Source organism: Monodelphis domestica, chromosome 5 (assembly GCF_027887165.1).
Source record: "Monodelphis domestica isolate mMonDom1 chromosome 5, mMonDom1.pri, whole genome shotgun sequence".
In the NCBI taxonomy this organism is placed as follows: domain Eukaryota; kingdom Metazoa; phylum Chordata; class Mammalia; order Didelphimorphia; family Didelphidae; genus Monodelphis; species Monodelphis domestica.
In genome coordinates, this window is record NC_077231.1 from 312121286 (window position 1) to 312145129 (window position 23844).

At 46.8% G+C, this 23844-nt stretch overlaps 1 protein-coding gene across 12 annotated transcripts in view; it reads left to right on the plus strand.

Annotated features, from left to right (window-relative positions):
• OSBPL3 (oxysterol binding protein like 3) overlaps positions 1-23844 on the plus strand; it is a 157541-nt gene that overhangs the window by 127378 nt on the left and 6319 nt on the right. For all 12 annotated transcript variants that reach the window (XM_056800471.1, XM_056800465.1, XM_056800473.1 and 9 more), the window contains 7 exons: positions 2326-2463; positions 8065-8128; positions 12701-12779; positions 13931-14075; positions 17913-18057; positions 20838-20964; positions 23219-23341. In XM_056800471.1, coding sequence (XP_056656449.1) covers positions 2326-2463; positions 8065-8128; positions 12701-12779; positions 13931-14075; positions 17913-18057; positions 20838-20964; positions 23219-23341 — 821 coding nt within the window. The remainder of the gene's footprint in view (positions 1-2325; positions 2464-8064; positions 8129-12700; positions 12780-13930; positions 14076-17912; positions 18058-20837; positions 20965-23218; positions 23342-23844) is intronic.

Here is a 23844-nt window from a genome sequence, read left to right on the forward strand (position 1 = left end):
AAGCTTAAGTAACTTACTCAGAGTCATATAGGAAGTATCTAAGATCATCTTTGAACCCAGAACCTCCTATATCAAGACTTTTTCAATCTACTGAGCCACCTAACTGCCCCCTTTTCGGGGGTTTCTAATCCAGTTTATATCAACCTAGTCCTTTTCTTCCAAAGGCAGCCTAACTTGGTAGTTAGAGCACTGGATTGGCCATCAGAAAGACCTGGACAAGTTACATAAACTCTAATCCTCATAACAATTGCTATTTTTTATTAGCTCTTGAAAGTGTGCAAATGTCTTTAGAGACATGGTCACATTTGAGCCTCCCAGCATGGTCCTTTGAGGCCAGTGTTCTGGTTTTAAAGACCCATAATTTGTAGGGTTGTGGGCAGCTTAAATGAGATTTTAAAGTGTGTAGCAAACCTTAGGACACTATAGAAATATCAGCATTATTATTATTAAATGTCCCCTTTAACCACATCCTTGACCCCAGGCCAAAGAGGAGAAAAGAACTAAAACACAAACTGTGTAATATAATAGCTCACGGTAATGTGTTTTTAAGTATATATGTGTGACCCTGGGTAAGTCATTAAACCCTAATTGCCTAGCCCTTGCTGGTCTTCTGTCTTAGAATTGTTACTAAGACTGAAAGTGATTAAAAAGAAATAAATAAAATTTCCTTTGTGCTTCTAATTTTCTTATATCCATACAGGCTTGGCTCAGAGTGTCAGCTCTCCCTGGCCTTCCCTATTCCCCCAGTAGTTAACTCTTTCTCCCTCAACTTAATGCTTGGTTTAGTCTGTCTCCCCCCTTCCTCTAATAGACTCTAAGCCCTTTTAGGCCAGGGATCAGAGGATCATCGCCTTAAAGGTAGGGGGCCTTTTGGGACCACCTAGTCCATCCCACTCACATTGAAGAGGAAGGTCCCAAAGCTACTCATCACCAGAAGTGTAAAGATTAAAATTTAGGAATATGGGGAGACTGAGGCAGGTAGAAATTAGTTTCTCTCTGCAAGGAGTATCATATTTTTTAGCGGTTTATTAAGGATTAAGGATTAAAGAATATACAAGTAAGAAACATGTGCCTAGGCCAGAGGTCTAGACAAAATAACCTCACATCACGCAAGAGACGCGCCTGCCCCAAAACGGAAGTCCAAAAGAGCCCCAAAAACCTTTGTCACCAGCTTAAATCCTTCTTCGATCTCGGCCCACCTCAGAATTCCCGTGAGATTACAAAGCATTTTGGGGAAGTGGAGCAAAGGCTTGTGGGGATTGTAGTCCTGTATTTGAGTCTATTTTTTACAGAAGTAGGATCCAAACTTAGATTCTTGGTCTCAAAGTTCAGTGCACTTTCCTCTACACCACATTGCTTGCTTAGATTCAGGAAGAAAAAACTTCAAGCCTGCCTCAGACACTTAGTAGCTGTGTGACCTTGGCCATGCCACTTAATCTCCGACTACCTCAATTTTTCCACCTGGAAAATTAGGGGATTAAACTTGATCCAAGGTCCATTCAAGCTCTAAATCTATCATCTAGGACTGTTCCACTATTGATTGTCATTCTATTCCCAGCCCCCAGCCTAGAAGGGGCTCAATGAATATTGTTCAGTCATTTTTTTGTCATGTCCAACACTCATGACCCCATCTGGGGTTTTCTTGGCAAAGAGATTGAAGTGGGAGGCTTCTAGGTGGCTCAGTGGATAGAGAGCCAGGCCTAGAGACAACAGATTCTGGGTTAAAATCTGGCCTCAAATACTTCCTAGCTTTGTGATGCTGGACAAGTCACTTAACCCCAATTGCCTAGCCCTTGCTGCTCTTGTGCCTTGAAACCAGTACTTAGTATTGATTCTAAGATGGAAAATAAGCATTTTTTAAAAAGAAAAAAGATTCTGGGATGGTTTACCATTTCCTTCTCAAGCTTATTTTACATATGAGGAAACTGAGGCAAGTAGCGCAAGGTGATTTGCCCAGGGTTACACAGTTAGAAAGTGACTGAGGTTGGATTTGAACTCATGAAGATGAGTTTTCCTGACTCGGGCTCCATGTGTGCCTAGCTGCTGCAGGGGCTCAATTTGAATATTCATAATACCATACACTTTGTAGACATCTTATTTTATCCTCACAACAACCCTGTGACATATGAGGAATTATTATCCCCATTTTATAGGTGAAGAAACAGAGGCTAAGAGTGGTTAAGGTACTTTCCTAAGGTCACATAGCTAATAACTATCTGGGATAGGTTTTGAACTTAGGTTTTCCCGTCTCCAGGTTCCATGACCCTCAGCTGGTTACTAAGCTTGCTTGGTGAATTGATTGTGTTCCTTTCTCCCTATTCCCAGGTGTACGTGGCGGCTTTTGCTGTTTCTGCCTATGCATCCAGCTATTTCCGAGCAGGGAGCAAACCCTTCAATCCAGTGCTTGGAGAGACTTATGAATGTATCCATGAGGAGAAGGGCTTCCAGTATTTTTCAGAACAGGTAGGACTGCTGTTGCTACTCCTGTTTTTTGTCTTACACACTTACTGTCTGTCTTAGTAACAACTCCAAAACAGAAGGGCAAGGGTGAGACAAACAGGGTTAAGTAACTTGCCCAGAGTCACAAAGCTACAAAGACCTGAGACCAAATTTGAACTCAGGTCCCCCAACTTCTATTCACCGTATCACCTCGCTGCCCCTGATGCTGCTCTTAAAACCCACAGTTCTGAGGGTTTGGAGATCTTTCAGAAATATCTGGGAGACATCCCTTAAGCTTCCACTAATTGTACATATGAATTAGTCATTGTTCTCGTCCACCATCTTGGATAATTTCCTTTCCTCTTCTTTAGGGAGAGGCATCAGTTCATACCTCTTCTCCAACCCCCCTCCATGAAACTTAGCCCCCACTAATATCTGTCCAATTGCCAGAGCAACCCTACACTAAACTGGCAGGGAGAATGGAAAGCACCTTCTCAGGTGACTGCCATCTGAGATGTTCTAGAGGGCACGAGACATGTTGTCCCATGTAGTTTGAAGAGACTATCAGAACTCTTCAGCAGATGCCATCCACCAAACTATGCCCCTCTCAAAGGAAGTAAAAACAAATCTATGATCCAAGTAACGATAGCCCCCAGTCAACCGTTTATGACTTAATTAACTAATTAAGGGACCAGACAAGCATGGGATTGGGTCTGCCAACTCCTTGTAACAACTCCCCCTCTATAACTACTACAGCGATTCAAGGAGAAGAGCACCGATGCTAATTTTAACAGTGGTCATGGAGTTTCCTAATCAGCTTGTCGGCCAAGCTTGACTTTATCTCCTCCACCTCTGTGTTCTCCTGCCTCTTCTTCCTGGCTGCTGAGGTTGGTCACATCACTGCCCAGGCTTCCATTTCCATTGTCTCCATGGGGTCCTTTCCATTCACATTATGGCCATCATGCACAGGTGATTTCCCTGGTTCTGCTGATTTTATATTGCATCAGTTCATCTAAATCTTCCTAGGTTGCTCCAGAATCTTCGTTTTCATCACTTCTCATGGGGCACTAACATTCTGTCCCGAGGATTTGTTTGGCCATCCAAAGGCTTTATTCCCCAGTGAGACCCCTGCCTACCATCCCCAATCCCTGAGCCGTGAGACAGGACATACTATCCGGGGAAGCCCCAAACTCTTAGGAAGTTGTTGGGACCTTAATTTGCCCCCTTTCCAAGCATGCCCATTGATCCTCGTGGGACAGACACAGCTGGGCTGGCTTCTCTTCTGTGTGAATAACCCTTCAATATTTGAAGACTGACAGTTTTCCTGGAAGGTTTTTTGTTTCCAGACTGAACATTACCACATCCTGTGATGAGAGAAGCAAAGATTCTGTGCTGGAGACCTTTGGGGCCCTGGGTCCAACTCCTTTATTTATTTATTATTTCATTTTTTAAACCCTTACCTTCTGTTTTTGAATCAATACTGTGTATTGGCTCCAAGGCAGAAGAGTGGTAAGGTCTAGGCAATGGGAGTTAAGTGACTTGCCTAGGGTCACATGGCTAGAAAGTATCTGAGGCCAAATTTGAACCCAGGACCTCCTCTCTCTCTAGGCCTGGCTCAATCCACTGAACCACCTCACTGTGCCCAAGATGCCTTTATTTTAAAGATAAGTAAACTGAGGCCTTAAGTGGCCAGGGGATTTATGAGAGGTCATCTAGGCAACAAGAGCTGAGCTGGGATTCAAATCCAAATTTAAAGGATCATAAAACAAGGATTTAGAGCTGATTGGGATGTGAGGAGGCCACTGTGTCCTAACCTGGATATGTTACATAATTTGCCCTGGGGCACATAGGGCAACCAAGTAGCAGAGTGGGAAGAATGCCAGGTCTAGAGCCCAGAAGAATGATTTGACCTGAGTTCAAATCTGACCTCAGATACTGCCTGTGTAAACCCTGGGCAAATCACCTCATCCCGTTGGCCTCAGTTTCCTCATCTGTAAAATGAGCTGGAAAAGGAAATGGCCAACCCCTCCTGTGTCTTTACTAAGAATGGGGCCATGGAGAGCCTTAAAAATGACTAAACAACAATATAGGTCACAGAAGGGGGAAGGAAAGGAAATAAACACTTACTTAGCATCTATTGTGTACCTGGTGGTCCTGTGCTAAACACTTTAAAAATCTCTTATTTGATCCTGTATGATTGAAAATCTGTTACCCTAAAAAAAAAAAAAAGAACTACATATCCCAAGAGCCCACTGACTTCCTGTCATTAAGTACTTCCTATAGACAGAGAATAAAAGGCGTGGGTTATGGAGGCTCCCACTCTCTGATGTAGAATCAGCATTGATAGTGGTGAGTGGGATTGACTAAAAAATGGCTAACCAACCATGGGCACGTGGTCTTTATTTTGTATCTTCTTTATTCCTTGATTTCTAATGATCATTAATAAATCTCTTAAAATATAATATTATTATTGAGATTTAATTTTAACTTTTACATTGATGGCAACCACTAGTCGGAGAAGAACTTTTTAAAATGTTTAGATAGCCTAGATAAAATTTTTTTAAGCCACATTTCTCCTTCCAAGGCTTTTTGCCCACCCCACCTACCCTCTCAAACTCTCTTTGAAGCTGCTGTGTTTTTCTTTTCCTACTTTTTGCCCAGTTGCTTGCTCTCCTTATTGACCAGGCTATTTTTAGCGGGGGTACTCTTGGTGAAGAAGAAATAAACCGCTTCTCTTGTCCAACTGCTTGAGTCCTTCCTTCCTCCTCACTGCTGATTCCTTACCCCTTACAATCCTCACAACCAACAGCTTTGGGAAGTTGCCCAGATTTGAAAGATGAGGAAGCTGAGACAAATAGGGGTTAAATGACTTGCCTAGGATCACACAGCTATGTAATATCTGAGACTGAATTTGAACTCAGGGTTTTCTAAGTCTTGGCTTAGCACTCCATCCCCTGCCTGCTGGTCTGTTTGTACCCCCAGCTGCCTCTACAATAATTATGCCATATTAATAATAGTTAGATGTTTAAACCATGCTGTAAGCTTTGCAAGGCTCTTTACAGATGTTATATTACATGGGACAGAGCCAGGTTTTGAACTTGGGTCTTCCGACTCCAGACCCAGTGCTCTCTCCAGTGTAGCCCATAGCTGACTCACAGGTTTTGGTGTTAATGCCTCTGCTGCACCTTTAGTCACCTGGGATACCCGCCAGGGATACATGGAGGTTGCCTCACACTGGCAGTCAGCATTTATTAAGCACTTACTTTGTGCTAAGCTTAAGGGATATCAAAAGAGACCCTCCAGGGCTCCCTGTCTAATCACAGCCACAGAAACCCAGACTGACCTTTGTCCCCAGGGCATCTGTCTGCTTACTGGCAGGACTAGAACCCTGGTCCCTCCATTCTCCATTCAAGCACGTAGTAGATATTCTTGTTTCCATAACCAGATCCACAAGGGGCTTTGCCAGAGACAAGAGGACATCAGGAAGGACTTTCCTCTGAGGACAGTAACTGCCATTGCAGGGGAGCCCTTGTCCCCCTCTCCTGCTGCCCAGCAGTGGCCATTGCCCTGTCCACAGGGACAAGGAAGGGAAGGACACCCGAGCTCTCCCCTCTTCCCTAGCCGTGGGGGGGAAGGTGGTCCTGGAAGGGGCAAACTCTGAAACAATTGCTAGAGATTCGCCGTTTCCCCCTCCTTCCTCGCCTGAGCGTTCCTCCAAGCGATTCAGGGATTTAATAAGCATCGATTAAGCGCCCAAGGTGTGCTCCGGGCACAATATTGATTCCAAGACAAAAGGGAAGGGGTTAAGAAAGATGAAATAATAAATATATAAACAAATAAAGGAGTTGGACCCAGGGCCCCAAAGGTCTCCAGCACAGTCTTTGCTTCTCTCATCGCAGGATTTGGTAATGTTCAGTCTGGAAACAAAAGAGCTTCCAGGAGACCTGTCAGCGGTCAAATATGGAGGCTTTTTCACACAGAAGAGAAGCCAGCCCAGCCGTGTCTGTCCCAGAGCAGCGCGCTACAGGCACGCTTGGAAAGGGGGCAAATGAAGGTCCCCACAACTGGCAGAAGGAGACGTCCTGCTGCGTGTGGGCTGAGCTCCGCACTTATGCTGGGGCCCTTGTCGAAGCCCCCTTTCCTCCTCCGCGCCTCTGGGGGGGGGGGGGGAGGGGGGCGGTGCCGATTCTGGCCTGTGGGCGCTGGGTACCGGCAGAGCCGCTGAGAAAGTCTCCTTTGACTCTGGCCAGAAGTGTCCGACCGGACAAACAGTGCCACAGGCAGATCCCGAGAGAAGATAATGAGGCTCCAATTTGTTCTTTGGCCTTTTCATTAGTAAATAAAGCCGAAATCTAGATTCTCTGCCCGAAGGGGGATGAGCTCCTCCTCCTGTTCCAGGAGCTCCTTAGTCGCTTTGCTGATCAGACATTTGTGGACACCCTCCGGATAGAAACTGAGAGTGTGGCTGGTCAGGCAGGGCTCCTCGGGTAGTTCCATGGGCCAGATCTGAGGAGTGGGAATGCTTGAGGTGGGCTCTGAAGGCACCGGCTGGAAGCCCTCCCAAAGTAGCCCCTGGGCTCACGGGGTGTGGCATAGAGCCGGCTTTGGCTCCCTACAGTCTCAGCCCTGCCATTCCTAGAGGCGGGCCCCGAAGGCAGGAGGGTCTCATCCCAAATCAGAGCCTGCCTGCCTCAGAGGCGGAAGTTGCCCAGCATGGAGAAAGGAGCACCCGTATTGGGCCTGCCTGTGGCGCTGTCTGCTTTCCTGTATTTGTTAGAAGGCTTTGTTTGTCTTTTTTCATTCTTTTTTTTTAACCCTCGCCTCCTGCCTCAGAATATATACTGCGTATTGGTTCCAAGGCAGAAGAACGGTAAGGGCTAAGCAGTGGGGTGAAGTGACTTGCCCAGAGTCACCCAGCGAAGAAGTGGCTGAGGCCAGATTTGAACCCAGGACTTCCTGGCTCCAGGCCTGGCTCACAGTCCACTGAGCTACCCGGCTGCCCCCTTCTTTTTTCGTTCTGAGAAGTGGGAGGGAAAGAAAATAAATGCTTGTAAGCTGGAAAAACAACAACCCCAAAACATCCACACATTTTAGTAGGTACAAAGCAAATACAAATAGTGCACAACGGAGGAGAAACGCCTCTAAATTCTTACGCAGACAGTTCTTGAATCCGCGGCGTTCCTAGAAACTCCCTGCGCCAGCTACGGTCATTCGAGTCCCCAATTAATTATTGATTCTTAGTTGGTGCTCATTTAATTAAAGCTTTGCTTCTCATCGCCACACTCTTGTGAGGGCGGGAAGAGCCTGGCTCAGGAGTCAAAGACGAGGCGGGTTCAACCCCCCCCTCCCCAATGCTGATTGCCTGTTTGACCCTGAGCAAGTCCCCTCTTCCTGGAGCCTCAGTTTCCTCCTCTGTAAAACGGGGAGGGCATCGCCGTGATCCTGCAGCTCCTGCTCACCCCACCCTGTCCCCTTCCCACCAGCCCAGGGGAGAACTCTGCCTCCTGGACCGAGCTTGTCCACGCCCCACTTGGGCATCTCTAAAGGAAGAAGATGCCGGTGGTCAGGGAGGGAGCAGGGAACCATGGCTGCAATGACTGTCTCCTCCTCCCCTTCTCTCCCCAGGTCAGCCACCACCCTCCCATCTCGGCCTGTCACGCAGAGTCCGCCAACTTCGTGTTTTGGCAAGGTAAGGGGTCGTTTGTCCCTCCCGGACTTCTGGGGCCTGCGCGGACCCAGGAGGAAGCGGAGGCGTGTCTTTAAGGGTGCCCGGAGGCCCCTCCTGGGCTGCTCCAGCAGAACCTTCCTGCCACTCAGTCCCTCTCTGGAGCAGCTGGGAGAGGCTGCGGGGCGGGGCGGGGCAGAGCCCTGGGGGCTTTGATGCCAGAATACCCGAGTGCTGCTCTGCCTCAGGCATGGGCAGCCCCGGGGCTTCCCTGGGGGCCCTGGGCAGATGTCTACAGGGATGAGCTTGGCGGGGGGCGTCCAGACCTCCCTGCTCTGATGAAGTCACAGGCTTGCCTGGAAACCTCCACTGAGGCAGCCCCCTTAGAGAGGGGCCGGGCTTGGAGTCCGCAAGATGGCGGCTCCCCCATGGGGGTCAGACCCCAGCGTTACATAGTGATGCTCTGGGAGAGGGAGGCTTCTGCCAGGGGAATGCAGTGACAGCCTCTGAGCCTCAGTTTCCTGATCTCTGAAATGGGCACATCTATAGGGGGAGGATCACGTGCCTCGGGGACAGGAGGGCTCCAAGGCTGCCTTTCCCTCGAGGCAGTGACGGGGCTCCTCCTGGTCTTTAGGTGGGAAGCAGCAGAATGGTGCAAGTCAGCCATCAGTCAGTCAGGGAGCATTTGTTATGCATCTGCCTAGGCCAGGCACTGCCTGCACAGGGGGTGCAGGAAGGCTACAAACAGCCCCTGCCCCAGGGAGTGCCCAGTGTACACCCAGAGGTGCAGACCGGGTAGATACAGGGTGAACTGAGGCTAATCTCAAAGGGAAAGCACTGGCCGCAGCAGGGACAGGGATAGAGTGTGGACGCAAAGTGGGCTTTGAATTCGAGAGGCGTAGCTTGGAGAGATCTGGCTTCCTCGATGATGCTGGACTTCTTGAAAGGAGAACAGACATTGGGTGGAACAGATTTTCCTCCTTCTCAAGTCCTTCTGAAGCTGCTATAATTTGGTGGAATCACAGGAGGGATCCTAGAGGCCATTCATTCCAACTGTCTTCATTTTACAGAGAGGGAGACTGAGGCCTGAGAAGGTAAGTGACTCAGCAAGTCCCTCAAGGAGGATTGAGAGTTGGAAGGACTTTTAAAGAGTATCTAGGCCAGCCTCCACATTTGACAGATGAGGAAACTGAGACTTAATAGTGGACCTGCTCAAGCTGATACTTTTTTTAAGAAACCCTTAACTTCCATCTTAGACTCAATACCGTGTATTGGTAAATGCTAGACAGTGTGGGTTAAGTGACTTGCCCAGGGTCACACAGCTGGGAAGTATTTAAGGCTGGATTTGAACTTAGAATCTCTTATCTCTAGACCTGGCTCTCTATCCCCTGTACCACCCAGCTGCCTCCTGTTTCTAGAATCTTTAAGCTTTTCAAAGTGCTTCGGGCACAGGATGCCATTCTGGTCCTCATAGTAATAGCACAGTGGGATAAGTAAGTGCCTTGGGCAAACCCTGTGATTTCATCAATTTAGAGAACTCCTAATGAGGAAACTCCCTCCCAAGGAGCTATAATATAATAAAAATCCACTCCAGGGTTCAAATCTGGCCTCAGACACTCCCCAGCTGTGTGACCCTGGGCAAGTCACTTGACCCCCATTGCCTAGCTCTTATCATTCTTCTGCATTGGAACCAATACATGGTATTGACTCCAAGATGGAAGGTAAGGGTTTAAAAAGTAAAAATCCACTCCTTTTCTGGAACTCACAGCGTTGTCTGGGGATCTGAAGAGGTAAAATGATTTGTCCATCTGTAAAACAGGGACAATAACTGGACCTGCCTCTCAGGGTTGTTTTGAGGATCAAAAGAAGTAACATTTGTAAATGCTTAGCCTGGTACTCAGTAGGTGCTATATAAATGCTTCTTTCCCTTCCCTTTTTCCCAGGGTCACACGGTCAGTTTGCCTGTGGCAGGAATGCCACAGAAGTGTCTTACTCTGATGCCAGCTCTAACCACTATGGAACACAGATATTATGGTTGACATTTTACAAGTGAGGGAGCTGCTGCTAACTCTTGGACTCCTGAAAATCCTTTTTATTTTAGAAAGAGGAAGAGCTCTAATTTTCTTAGAACTCTTCTGGAGATATCACCTCTTTTCTTGACATCTAATCAGTCTTCACAATGTCATAAGAATTTCTGGCTTAACTTTCTTTTGTGGTTTTCTTCAGTGGTTTCAGTCATGTCCGACTGTCCTCCCTTTGGGGTTTTCTTGGCAAAGTGGTTGACCATTTTCTTCTCCAACTCATTTTACAGATGAGAAAACTGAGGCCAACTGGGTTAAATAACTTGCCTAGGGACATACAGCTAAGATACTAGAGTGGCTTGCCATTTTCTTCTCCAGTTTGTTTTACAGAAGAGGAAACTGAGGCAGAGTGAAGTGACTTGCCCAGGGCCACATAACTAGTAAGTGTCTGAGACTGGATTTGGACTTACAAAGAGCTAGCCCTCTATCCGCTGTGCCACTTAGCTGCTCTAAGTCTCTTACCACCATTTATTTAAAATGCTAGATCACACAGCTAGCTAGGCAGCAAAATCAAACTATATGAGACATGAACTATAGCCATGCTGTTAACTGCTTGGTCCCTATTGTGTGTGCAAATTCAAGCTTAAGAGAGCAACTACCAGCTCTTCCTGTTTCAGCTGATTTCCCTTCTGCTGTCTGTTCTTTGATGTGGACATCCTCATCTTCTGCTTGGTCTGTCTACCTACAAAGGCTGCTGAAAGGGACGTTCTGGGCTCACTGATGTTTATTTCAGGGATGGTATCATCATTGATCGTCTCCTTGGCAGCAGGACCAATGGACAGAGCCTCAGACAATCTTGTCCCAGGGGGATTGTGGATTTGGAGCATTTGGCAGATGTGAGAAGAGGCCCCAAATGGAGAATGACCAAGACAAAATGGCAGAGCCAGTATCCCAGGCCATATCTCTTGACTGTAAACCCAATGCCTACTCCCCTTGCACCATACTTCCTTAGATTCTTTTAAATCACACAACTCCCTCCTTTGGTAAACTCCTGCCTAAGATGGCGGCTCCTTTCCCCTTCTTTGGGGGCTCTTCTCCCCTATCCCTTCCACAAGAACCTTGATTTTGTCAACAAGGGAACTCTCACCCCTCAATGCTCATCAGCTGTCTGTAAGCTCTGGTCCCAGAGTGTTGCCTCGGGCTCAGGATGGCCCCACAGTCTGAGGTGAGATGGAACCTGTCCCCCTCCCCATAGCTTATACTCCCATCTTATAGTGGAAAAAGAGAAAGCCTTGCCCTTGGTGAAGAATGGAGAAAGAAGCTGCTCAAGTGGGAAATTGGGGCTGAGAATGCATTAACAGCAGCACAGATCTTGTACCAGCAAGGACAGAGAACTGGGCTGCTTATTGCCCCCAGAGCCCAGCCCTTTGTTTTAATGGATAAAGAGCAATGCTGTGGAGTTTGCAGACTGAGTGTTTGCATTGAAAAAAGCGATCCAGAAGTCAGGAAGAATTACTGAACTATTGTTCCCCAAGACCTTGTTTGTAGAAACTTCATTTGCTCTGAAAATCTGTTTTTTGTTTCACCAGGCAACTTTCCTAATGGAATGGCCTCCCTTCCACAATTAATGGGGAAAGGCACATTCATGAAATCTTGGCCTTTGGGTCACAGACGAGAAAAAGAGGGCATTAAGCTTTCACCAGCCCCTGTGTGACCATAAGCAATTGGCCAAGGGAGGATGAGGAAATACTCGGTTCTTCAGACCCCCCAATTATTGTTCCTCCCCCTCAAAATCACTATTAGGAAATGGAAGGTCAGCTCCTTCAGGGCAGGGATTGGTACCCTTTTCTCTTTCCCAATCTTCAAGGTTAGTGCCTTCCCTCTGAGCTTACTTACCTCCTACCTGCCCTTTGTACATCCAATATGCACAGGTTGTTTGAATGTTGTCTTCCCATCAGACTGTGAACTTCCTGAGGTCAGGGACTGCTCTTGTCTTTTCCTCTATCCATTGTACTTAATGTTTGCCACACAATAGGTGTTTCATCAGTGTTTATTGATTTCCCAACCCCTAATGCAATGCCTGGCCAATAGTATGGGCTTAATAAATACTTGGGCAGCTAGATGGCACCGTGAATAGAGTGCCAACCTTAGAACCAGGAAGACTTGATCTTCCTGAGTTCAAATCTGTCCTCACTTACTAGCTGGGTGACCCCAGGCAAGTCACTTGACCTAGTTTGCCTCAGTTTTCTCATTTGTAAAATGAGCTGAAGAAGGAAATGGCAAAACACTCCAGCATCTTTCCCAAATAAATCTTAAAAGGGATCATAAGTGGCAGAAATGACTAAAAACAACTGAACAATAAATACTTACTGAGTTGAATTAAACAGAATTTAACTTAGCCAACCATTCATCTGAACAAATTCCTCTACCACATTCCTGACAAGTCGTCTTTCACCTTGGCTTTTTATCTCTGGTACTGGGCACACAGTAGGCCCTCAATAAGGTCATTGATTGATGGTCAAGGATTGATTGAGGGTTATCCTCAGAGTAACTGACATTTGATGTTTTGTTTCAGATGTCAGATGGAAAAACAAGTTCTGGGGCAAATCCATGGAAATTGTTCCAGTTGGCACAACTCATGTCACTCTTCCTGCGTAAGTTCTCCATGGAGGCATCATGGCTCCACTAATCCACACTGGATGGAATTTTGGGTTGAGACTGAGCAATTACTTGGAAACCTTTGAAGTTTCCATGCACAACTTAGCTTTGCACATAGAATTACATTTTATAGCTATTTTGATCCACTAGGCAGTTGGCTGTATTGTTGCTCCTTTTCTCCATGTCCAGTTTTCTTTGCCTGGGAGACTACAGCTCTGTTCTCAATGTTGTTTATTCCCCCCAGGCCCTTCCCTCCTCCACACACAAAGGCCAGGGAGGCATTTATCCAGATTTCCATTGCGTGGGAACAAGTGCCTAGAGTCAATTCACCTCAGTGTCACAATTCCTTATTTGAAAGAAGCTCATGTTGGTCTCCCAGGGATTAGCATCATTCCAGATCCTAACCCTTTAGAGCTGGAAGGGATCTTAGAGTTCATCTTGTCCAACCTACCATTTTCACAGCTGAAGAAACTGAGGCTGGGAGTCATAAAGAAGATAGCATGTCACAGATGAAGCAGTTTGGTGGTAAAAAGAAGAGAGTCCCAGACCTGGAGTCGGGAAGACTCATCTTCTTGAGTTAGACACTTACTAGCTATGTGACACTAGACAAGTCACTTTACCCTGTTTGCCTCAGTTTCTTCAGCTGCAAAATGAGCTGGACAAGGTAATGACAAACCAATCTAGTATTTTTGCTAAGAAAACCCCAGATGGGGTTGCAGAGTCATACGTGACTGAAAATGGCTGAACAGCAAAAAGAGGGTGAAGCACTGGGATCAGAGTTAAGAAGACCTGAGTTCAGATGGTACCTCAGACTAGCAGCATGACCTTGGCCAAGTCACTTTCTCAGCCTCAGTTTCTGCATATGTAAAATAGGGATAGTAATACTATCCCCAGGATTTGATTGGTTTTTCTAGCTGCTTCTTAGAATTATCTGAGAACACAGGGACAAAAGCAGAATGAATGGTCCTGCCCTTGTGGACTTTGCATTCTGTTTTTACTAGACCATAGCACTGTGGGTTTCTTCCTTGTTGAAGAAGGTCCACCAGGGCCTGTGGGTAGGCTTGCCGAGAAGATTGTTTTGGTGATTGTTTCCATTCGTCCTTCTCGGTTTGGGAAATCCTTCCTCCTCACACTTGTTTCTCTGTAGTTTCGGTGATCATTTCGAGTGGAACAAAGTGACCTCCTGCATTCACAACATCCTCAGTGGCCAGAGATGGATCGAGCACTATGGCGAAATCATCATTAAGAATCTAAATGAAGATTCCTGCCACTGTAAAGTGAACTTTATCAAGGTACCCGGGGGTTGGGGGCAGGCGGGGATGGGCTGGGGAGACTGCTCTCAGAGGCCAATTTATGCACTGGGGTTTCCTTCTTCTAGTCCCCCTGCCCCTGAGCACTGGGGGCTCTACTTCTTCCCAAGCTCCAGGATACCTGGTACTGCCTTGGCCTCTTTCTCTCCAAATTTACTCAGAAGAACTCCTCTACACCAAGGAGATCCAGATCAATAACAGCTTAAAGTGCAACTGCTTCCTGCATTATCATCATATTTTGCTGAGGGGGCATCTGGGTAGCTCAGTGGATTGAGAGCCAGGCCTATAGATGGGAGGTCCTAGGTTCAAATCTGGCCTCAGACACTTCCCAGCTGTGTGACCCTGGGCAAGTCACTTGACCCCCACTGCCTAGCTCTTACTACTCTTCTGACTTGGAACCAATATACAGTATTGATTCTAAGACAGAAGGTAAGGGTTTTTAAAAAAAATATTTGGCTGAGATCAGCTACCTTAAAGGAATGAAGCTGGAACTGGGAAATTTGGCGAGCCAGCCCCTAGGGAAGAAGGGAGAGAGGATTAAGAGAAGGAGATGAGGTCTTTCTTCTCAGACTGAGTCAAACTCCATTGATGTTTGCTAGGATAACCAATGCAAGATCATGAATATTGGGCTGGAAGGATATTTCAAAGTCATTTAGTTCAAACCCTTTATTTCAAGGAGGGGAAACCAGGTCACCCAGGGAGAGAGTCAGGATTCGAACCTGCCTGCCAGTGGGTCAGAGATGAAGTCACACCCTCCCTGGACTGAAGTCATGACCCCAATACTTACTAGCATTACTCAAACTCTGTGAGCCTCAGCTTTCCCATTTATACATTGGGGATAATACTTGTACCACCTGCCCTAGCTGGGTCATTGTGAGGAAAGTTTCATAAAGCTTAAAGTGCTCTAGAAATCAGAATAGTTATGGTTCTCACTCTCCCATTTAACAAGGAAGTCAGAAAAGAGAGAAATAACTTTTTCTACCTTGAAGAGTTCCTTCTTGAGACACTTTGGATAAGTCCCTTCCCCTTTCTGAGCCTCAGTTCCTCCTGTAAAATGAGGGGGCTGGATTTGACCTCTGAAGTCATCTTCAGTGCTTTGACTGACTTAGAGAATCAAGAGCATAAGAGGCAAACCGGAGGTAATAACCAAGGGCAGATGGTGACCTCCCTACCCCATTATCTACAGAAGCAATTTGGGGATGTAGTGGATACTGTCATAAACTTGGAATTGGGAAGACCTGAGTTCATTATCTGGCTTCACAGTTTCCTCATCTGTAAAATGGGGATAATAATAGCGCTGGCCTCATAAGGCAAATATGAGAACCAAATGCAGATCCTCATATGTAAAGTGCTTTGTAAGCATTAAGGTATCAGATGAGTATCAGCTCTTCCAAGAGCTCTCTGGCAAAGATGAGTCTTGACACCCCCCCCCTTCTACATCTTGCTGAGATTTTAGTTCTTGTGACAACTTGTTCTGATGTCAGTCTCGAATCTTCAGAAGCTCACGTTTGATTCCTGCTGCTTCAGAGGATTAACTCAAGGACCTACAAAAATGCAGGGACCACCCATTGCTTGAGCCTCTGTACAGGAAAATGACCCCATGGAAGAAGGGGTTAAATTGGTCCTACTTGGCTCATCTGCCCTCCCTAAGAATAGGGAATGAGGCCACAAAGAGGCAGATTTAGGTTAGAAGTAAAATCCAGCTTCTGCTAGGTCAGGTGGCACTGACTGCCTCCTAAGGTAGTGAGATCCCCATTCCTGGAAGTCTTCAAGTGGCAGGTGGGTAACCACATGTAGGGTATGTTGTGGAAGGGACCTTGGTTCAGATAGATTGGGTTAGATGGCTTTGGTGCTCCCTCTTAGCTCTAAAATTCTTGAAGAAAAGGAAAAAGTCCCTATTCAAAATGTCCTTAAAATGCTCTTGTGTTGTTGGTATGTTCCCGAACCCAGGACTTGGTAATCCGAAAGTACCCACTGTTCTCAGTTGAAGGCAATCCTGATGATGTGTGGGGAGGGTTCTATTCCCCTTTCCCAGAGGCAATTGAACAACCAAGTAAGTCTAGATTTGGGAAATAGGCTACTGAGGAGTTAGCACCCTCTGCTGGCGCCATTTTGGAATTGTGTCCATCACACACCAGTACTTTCCCCTGAAGCTTTGAGACATCAGCTGGCCACTCGAGGAATCAGTACGGAGACTCAGCCTTCCTCTAGACAAAGACCTGGGTGATTTATTCTTGTTTTAAGGGGAACAAATAAATAAGAAGAGCCCTCGAAGTGCAGAGAAGCTCCCAAGTATTATTTAAAGATGGTGTTGTGTTACCATCAGCATTCTTTGTCTCCAATAGATTAGAATTCATTTAGAAAAAAAATCCACAGCTAAACTTTTAGCACTGGCGGGTCTCCTCATTCCCTGATTTGTCTCATTTAATGGAATGAGAGTGATGGCTATAAGCAACACCCCTCCACCAAACTGGGTTCATCAAACGTAACTAGGACTTCTGAACAAAACTTGTTTCATTGCTCTGATCTGAGAGCGGAATTGGAGATGGCAGTGGTGATACGATTTCTGCCAACAATACTTAACAAAATGGCCTCATGGGATTTGTTTTGGAAAAGAGGGGTTCAAGATCTGATGGCCATTCAGGACCCGGGCATCACCACCAGGGATTAGAGAATGGGCATGCTGGAGGAGCCCAGGCTTCAGGATCAATGCAGATCACGCAAGGAAATGGCAGAAGGTGTGCCTGAGTACCCAGCAAGATACACCCTGGTGGATAGGCTCACAAAGAGCAAGTAGGCGATCTCTCATGGACTGATGGAATACAAATTCCCCCTCCTACAGATACAGACCTCAAAATATACTTGAGAAGTCATCCAATTAACTGTCTTAGAATTGGACCATTACTCTAGATCAAATGGTTTCACACAATTGTTTCTACATAGAATTGATGCAAGGGCAGAGCTTTGTGGTACAGTGCATAGAGTGCTAGGCTTGAAGTCAGGAAGACTTCTCTTCCTGAGTTCAAATCTAGCCTCAGACACTTACAAGCTGAGTGACCTCAGATAAGTTACTTAACCCTATTTGCCTCAGTTTCCTCATTTATAAAATGAGCTAGAGATGGAAATGGCAAACCACTCCAGTATCTCTGCCCCAAAAATCTAATGGGGTCATGAAGAGCCAGATACAACTGAAAAAAATAAATGAATAATAAGAATTTGGGATCCTTACATTCCATCTTAAAATCAATACTGTGTATTGGTTCCAAAGCAGAAAAGTAGTAAGGGTTAGGCAATGGGGGCTAAATGACTTGCTAGGAAGTGTCTGAGACCAGATTTGAGTGTAGGACCTCCTGTTTCTCAATCCACTGAGTCACCTAGCTGTCCCCTGTGCATTCCTAATAGATGCTATCCTAATGAATATTCGATCACCAGACCTTTAGGAATGAAAAGCTTTCAAAAAGAAAGAGGAGACCCTAGCAGAAGATCGCCCATCCTCCTCCTCCTCCTCTCTGCTATTGGAGTTGTCTCTAGGAAGATGGCAGTGACTTTGCCAAGGGCGAGCTTTTGTTCATCTACATGAAGGAACAATTGTGTAAAAGGCCAGGAGAGTGACTTGTGTCAGGACCCTCTGGCTGAAGTCCAAAATCAAGACGGATGGAGAAAACCAAGATGACGATGGCGACATTGATGGCAGTGATAGCCACAGCTGGAAACCTCAAAATTCTGGGGCTCAAAGGGCAGAAGCATTTGTGTGTTTTGCCTCTTGTACTCCCTAAGGGACCAAGAAGTGGTAAATGACCCAGCAAATCTTTGTTCTAGGCCAAGTATTGGAGCACCAACTCCCACGAGATCGAGGGTACAGTCTTTGACAAGGCTGGAAAAGCCGTGCGCCGTCTCTTTGGGAAGTGGCACGAGAGCATCTATAGTGGCACCCGGTCCTCATCCACCTGTATCTGGAGAGCACGTAAGTATTGTGGGTGTTCACCGCTTGGATGTGGCTGGGAGATGGGACCGGGGTGAGCAGGAAGTCATTAGGATCTGGATCTTGTATCCAGTGGACAGTACAGTAGGTTTTCCTCATCCTGAGCTCCTCAGATATCAGAGCTGTCATCTGGCTGGCAAGACCCAGCCCTGGGCAGAGTCTGGGAAGGAAGTTTTCAGTTCATGCTGAACACATGCTGTGCATGGCGCAACATATACCCAAGAAGGAAAAGACCAAAGATGTTTGTCCTGCTTTTGAGGGAAACTCATAGTTACTCCCAACGACCTGGGGGAAACTGGGTGGCTCCCTTCCCATCACTGATCCTCAGGTTCCTCATCTGTGAAATGGGAATAATAATTCTCACTCTAACTTCCTTTGAGGCTTGTGATGAAGAAAGTAGCAGAGTAGTAGAGTGGTCAATTCAGAAATTCAGAAGCACTGAGTTTAAATTCAGAGTGTAGATCTTACGTAGAAATGCCACAATGGAAAGAGCTTGGAGTTACAGGGACCTGGATTTGAATGCTGGCCCTGTCCTTTACTAGCTCTGTGACCTTGGGCAAGTCACCTGACTGTGGGCCTCAGTTTCCTCAATTGTAAAATGAGGAGGTTTGGACTTCTGGTCTAGCAAAGTTGACCATTATGATATTTTTGCTGTTGTCCCTCTAGGACTCTATAAGTGGTTGATGTTGGTGGTCCCTTCAAGCTCCCAAATGCTCCTTGATCCTCTGACCTCCAGTGGCCAGGTCATAACTATAGAGTATAAGGATGCCCATTCCCTGGGGCTCGTAGTTAGAAATAGAGGCTTCTTGAGCAGGAGAGTGACATGGTCTGACCTCTGCTTTAGGAATACCGATTTGTTGGCCCCACAAAGGATGGTTTGGAGAGGAGAAAGACTAGAAGCAGAGAGATCAGCTATGATATAATTGCTATTTTCCAGCTGAGAGGAGCCCAAAAGGGCCTAACCAGGGCTGTGGTTGTGGGAGTGGAGTGGACTGATGGAAGAGTTTAATGGTATTGATGCCAAGACTTAGTAAGTGATTGCATATTGACGAAGGAAGAGGGAAGGATCAAGTGTACAGAGGGTCTGATTCACTTCTCAGGTCAAGCGCATCCTATCTGGGCAACCTTAGGCAAGTCACCAAAAAAAATCTTTATTTGCCTCAGTTTCCCCATCTTTAAAATAAAAGAATTCAGCCAGAGGGTCTCAGAGATTCCTTCAATCCCTAGCTCTAGACCTATGATCCCATGACTTGGGTGCCATGAACTTGACTTGGTTCCATAGTGGTTTGATCTAAGTCTTGTGAGCCTTAGGCAGTAACTGCAATCCACAGGGCTGACATGGCAGACTTTCCTCCCACCTTCTCCCTTTCCTTGTTTGAGGCCATCTACAACGTTCACGAGCTCACCAAAGACACTTGCCAAAGGGCAGTTCCCCTCTCTTCCAGCTTCTATGGTAGTCCTCTTGGGTGGCAGTAGCGTTGGGCTCCAGTGCCTCTTCTTACCTTCCTTCCAAGGTCGTGTGGTGCTGGGCAGAGGGACTTGTGAAGCTAAATGAATGAATGAGTCGCTCTAATCCCTTGGCTCAAGGGACACCCAGTGTCTCAGGGCTCCCAAAGTCTTCACTCCTCAATGGAAGAAGCACCCTTTCCACCAGCCCCAGGAGCAGCGAATCCAACCTCATCTTTTTGTTCTCTGGTTCTTGACTCTTGCTATAAAGAGTCCTTGGAGGATCTACCCAATTTGCTGGGGGCCTCCCTCTAGTTCTCTTACGGTTCCATGGCTCTTGCTCTAGCTCCTTGGCCCAATCCCCTCCCCCCCCCCCATCTTATCGCCCAACCTCTTGGCTGCTTCATCAGGAGACTTTGAGCTCCTTAGGGTAAGGTCAGTTAGGATCTGGAACATAGTAGGTGCTTAATAAATAGTAATAGTAGTAATAATAGCTAGCACTTATATGGCTGGCAAAGCACTTTACAAACGTCATCTCATTTTTTTCCTCACAACAACCCTGGGAGGTAGGGGCTACAGGGAACTCCTTTTTACAGATGAGGAAACTGAGATAGAAGGAGGTTAAGTGACTTGCTCAGAGTCCCAGAAAGAGCAGGTATTTGAGGTTTCCTAAGTCTGTTACCCTCTCCACTGGACCACATTGCTGCCTATTCAGATCTAGAGCTAGAGCGGGCCTTGGAGGCAATTTAGTTCACTCACCTCATTTTACAGATAAAGAAACTGAGGCCCAGGAAAGGTAAATGACTTGTTTATGGTCAAAACTGGTAGTCAAGTGCAGCCCAGTCACACCCACAAAGCCACATGTGTTCATTCAAGGCATGGGTCTGAAGGGTTCCAAACCCTCAGAGCAGAACCTGGGCTGATCTCTGCAAAGTAAAAATTGGGGGAAAGCGATCCCAGAATCTTTTTTTAAACAAGTTCCTTAAAACAACACAGTGCTGGAGAACTTAATAACTTGGAGTGAGACCCAGAGGAGTTGCAGAAATTGGATTGGAGTCTTTGCACTCAGAATCCTCAATTTCGAGTTTTAAGGGAGTGTCTAGACTTCACGGTCACCTGGGCCCACCCTGGGCAGACAGAAGGAAAGCCGGGAGGAAGGTGACCTGCTCCTGGTCCCTTCTGCCTGAACGCTTTAATAGCCAAGCAAAGCACAATGACACTGAGGTCAGAGAGGAGCAGGCAGTAAAGGAAAGAGTGTAGGAAAACCTGGGAGAAGTGGAGGCAGGCACGCACTAATTGTTGGTTGGGCTTCACAGACCCCATGCCGAAGGGGCACGAGCAGTATTATGGCTTTACCCAGTTTGCCCTGGAGCTGAACGAACTGGACTCACTGACCAGACCATTCCTCCCCCCGACGGACACACGGTTCCGGCCAGACCAAAGGTAACGTTTCTCCTGTTCTCCATAGCCTCCAAGCACCTTGCACAAAGTGCAAGGGGAGGCAAGTAGGCAGATGCTAATAACAAGGACTCAGAATGTCAGGGATGAGAAGAACCCCCATTGCTCTCTAGGGTATCCCTGAGATGCAGCCACCTGGAATTTCCTGGTGATCCAGTAGAAAGAGCCCTCCCTGGATTGGGAATCTAAGGACCTAGGTTTGGATTTGTATCACCCTGGACAAGTCATTTAACCTGATTGGGTCTCAGTTTTCTCCTGTGTAAAATGAGGGGTTGGACTGAGGTTTCTTCTGGTTCCAAGTCTATGAGCCTGAGTTCCCTCCCCCTAAAGCAGCCCTTTGCTCTTCGGGGTCACCCTAATGGTCACACATCAAGCCTAAATCTTCCTGGGTATGCCTTCCATCCACTGCTCCTTGTTCTGCCCTCTGGGGCCAAGCAGAAGCCATTGAATTCTGTGCCATTTGACTGACCTTCAAGCACTGGAAGATGGCTCAGAGTCTCCCTCCTCGTCTTCTGTTCCCCAATGTCCCCGGGTTCCTTGCAGCCTGGAGGCCATTCTCCATTGCCATCCACCCTCCTCCTGGTGCTCTCCAGTTCATCAGTCCCCTTCCTAACTGATTCAGGGAGTTGTTGCTGGGGAAATGGCTGGCTCTGATGAAGGTGCTGATGGATTCTAGGAGCCTCAGCATCAACAAAACACCTCCCATTTCTAGAGGGCTTCCCTGTTTGCTTACAGAACCCCCATGAAGGTGGGGGTGCAGGTATGAGTATCCCCATTTTATCAGTGAGGAAACAGACTCCCAAGAGCCTGAGCAAATTACCCAGAGCCTAGTCAGTGAGTGGTTCAGGCAGGATTGGATGGCACTTCTGGCACTCAGCTCATGTCATCTTGAATGGCATCAGGGCTGAAACTCAAGTGTGGTCCTGGTGACCATCAAACCATTCCATTGCGGGGTGGGAAACAGAACCCGCGTAATGCTCAAGGATCTCGTCTTTGTTCATGGATTCATTCAATTCAGTTAGCATCCACTCTAGATGCTTCCTAGCTGAGTAACCCTGAGTAAGCCACTTAACCCCAATTACCTAGCCCTTACTGCTCTTTTGCCTTCAGATCTATAGTCTTCCCTTTTTTTAAACCCTTCCCTCCCATCTTAGAAGTGACACTGTATTGATTCTAAAGCAGAAAAGAAGTGTCCTGAAGCAGAAAGAACTTTGGAGATCCTAGGACCATGGATAGCGGTTGGATAGGACCTGAGTCATCTTGTTCAAGTTCTCGCTTTATTGACACAAAGGCCAAAGCCAAACAAGTGAAGGGTCTTCTCCAGGGGCCGAGTCCAGCCCAGGTTCCCTAACTCCAAGTCAGAACTCTTTCTGCTCTTATGAAATGCCACCTCCCAGGCCTGGCTTCCAATCCAGATTCTGCAGGTACTCAGATGACCTTGGAGGAGTCTCTTGACCTTTGGATGCCTCAGTTTCTTCATCTGTCCAATGGAAGGTATTGGTCCTAATGACGATCTGGTCCAGCACTAGATCTTGGATCTCCAATGACCTTACATGACCCCAGGGTTGTCTTCCTTGATACCATGCGGGCTTTTCACCGAGTGCTTTAGAGCCATTCATGGCTAGAGCTTCAGGGAATCAGAGAGATTAAGTGCCCACATTTTACAGAGTTTACAGAAAACTATGACCCAGAGAAGAACCTCAGGCCCCCTGGATGGGAGGAATTGTAGGAGAGTCATTCTAAGTTCCCAACCTGGCATCATGACCTCAGCAAGAACCTTAGCCATTCTGTGCCTCAGTGTTTCATCTATAAAATGGATCATACCTGCCCTTCATAGTTCACAGGGTAAAGATCAAAATTACCTTTAATCTTTTTTCTAGCTTGAGATCTATGGCCGTGTGTACCCCTAAAACAGTATTGTTGCCATCACTCTGCCCTGCCAAACCATTCATGCTATAGAAAGTCACCATAAGAATTTAAGGAATTGAGTGTGAGGTTGCAGAAAGTATCCTGAAGAGGAAAGTCAAGGATCTTGGCTTTGGGTTCCTATTTACCTCTTACTCTCTGTGCCTCCTCTGCACCCCTTGGAGCCTTCACTTCATCGTTGGTGAGATGGGAATAGGAATACTTGAGCTCCTCTCCTCCTTTCCTCCCTCCCTTCCTCCCTGCGCACTGGGAATGTACCTACAAGCTAGTCTTGGCCAAGGATGTCTCTGAGCTAATGGTTCTCTCTGTCCAGGTTGTTAGAAGAAGGGAACTTAGAAGAAGCAGAAACCCAGAAGCAAAGGGTTGAGCAACTGCAGAGGGAACGACGACGGGTCATGGAAGAGAATAACTTGGAGCATCAACCTCGGTTTTTCAGGTATGCTTGTTGCCTCCTGGTAGGCTAGCTCTTCCATGGAGAATACAGCCAAGTGGATGGAGGCCCTGGGAATAGGGACGGATTCTGGGACAGAGTCCTAATGCCACTGGTATAGAGAACTCCCATAACCTGTGCAGGTCAGCAGTTTCTTAGCCATTGAGTTACGTAGAGTTCTGAGATCCAAGTGGCTTGTCCAGCTGTAAGACTTGAACTGAAGTCTGCCTGGTTTCAAGACTGACTCTGACACTACAAATCATTGGACTGGGATCATGAAAACCAATAATCCTTGTCATCGAGGAGTTTTCCTTTTACTAGGAGGGAACACTATGAACACATTGTCCTTTGGGTCACCCATACATTTAGTTCTTCAGAAATTAAAGCCTTGTCAGGAGGGAAAGATGCACCTTTGCACAAGGGGAGTAGCTTATAGTTGCCAAAAACACTACGATGTTTCCCAAACATAATATACCCCTCTCTGTTCCTCCTCTTTAATTCTGGGCCCC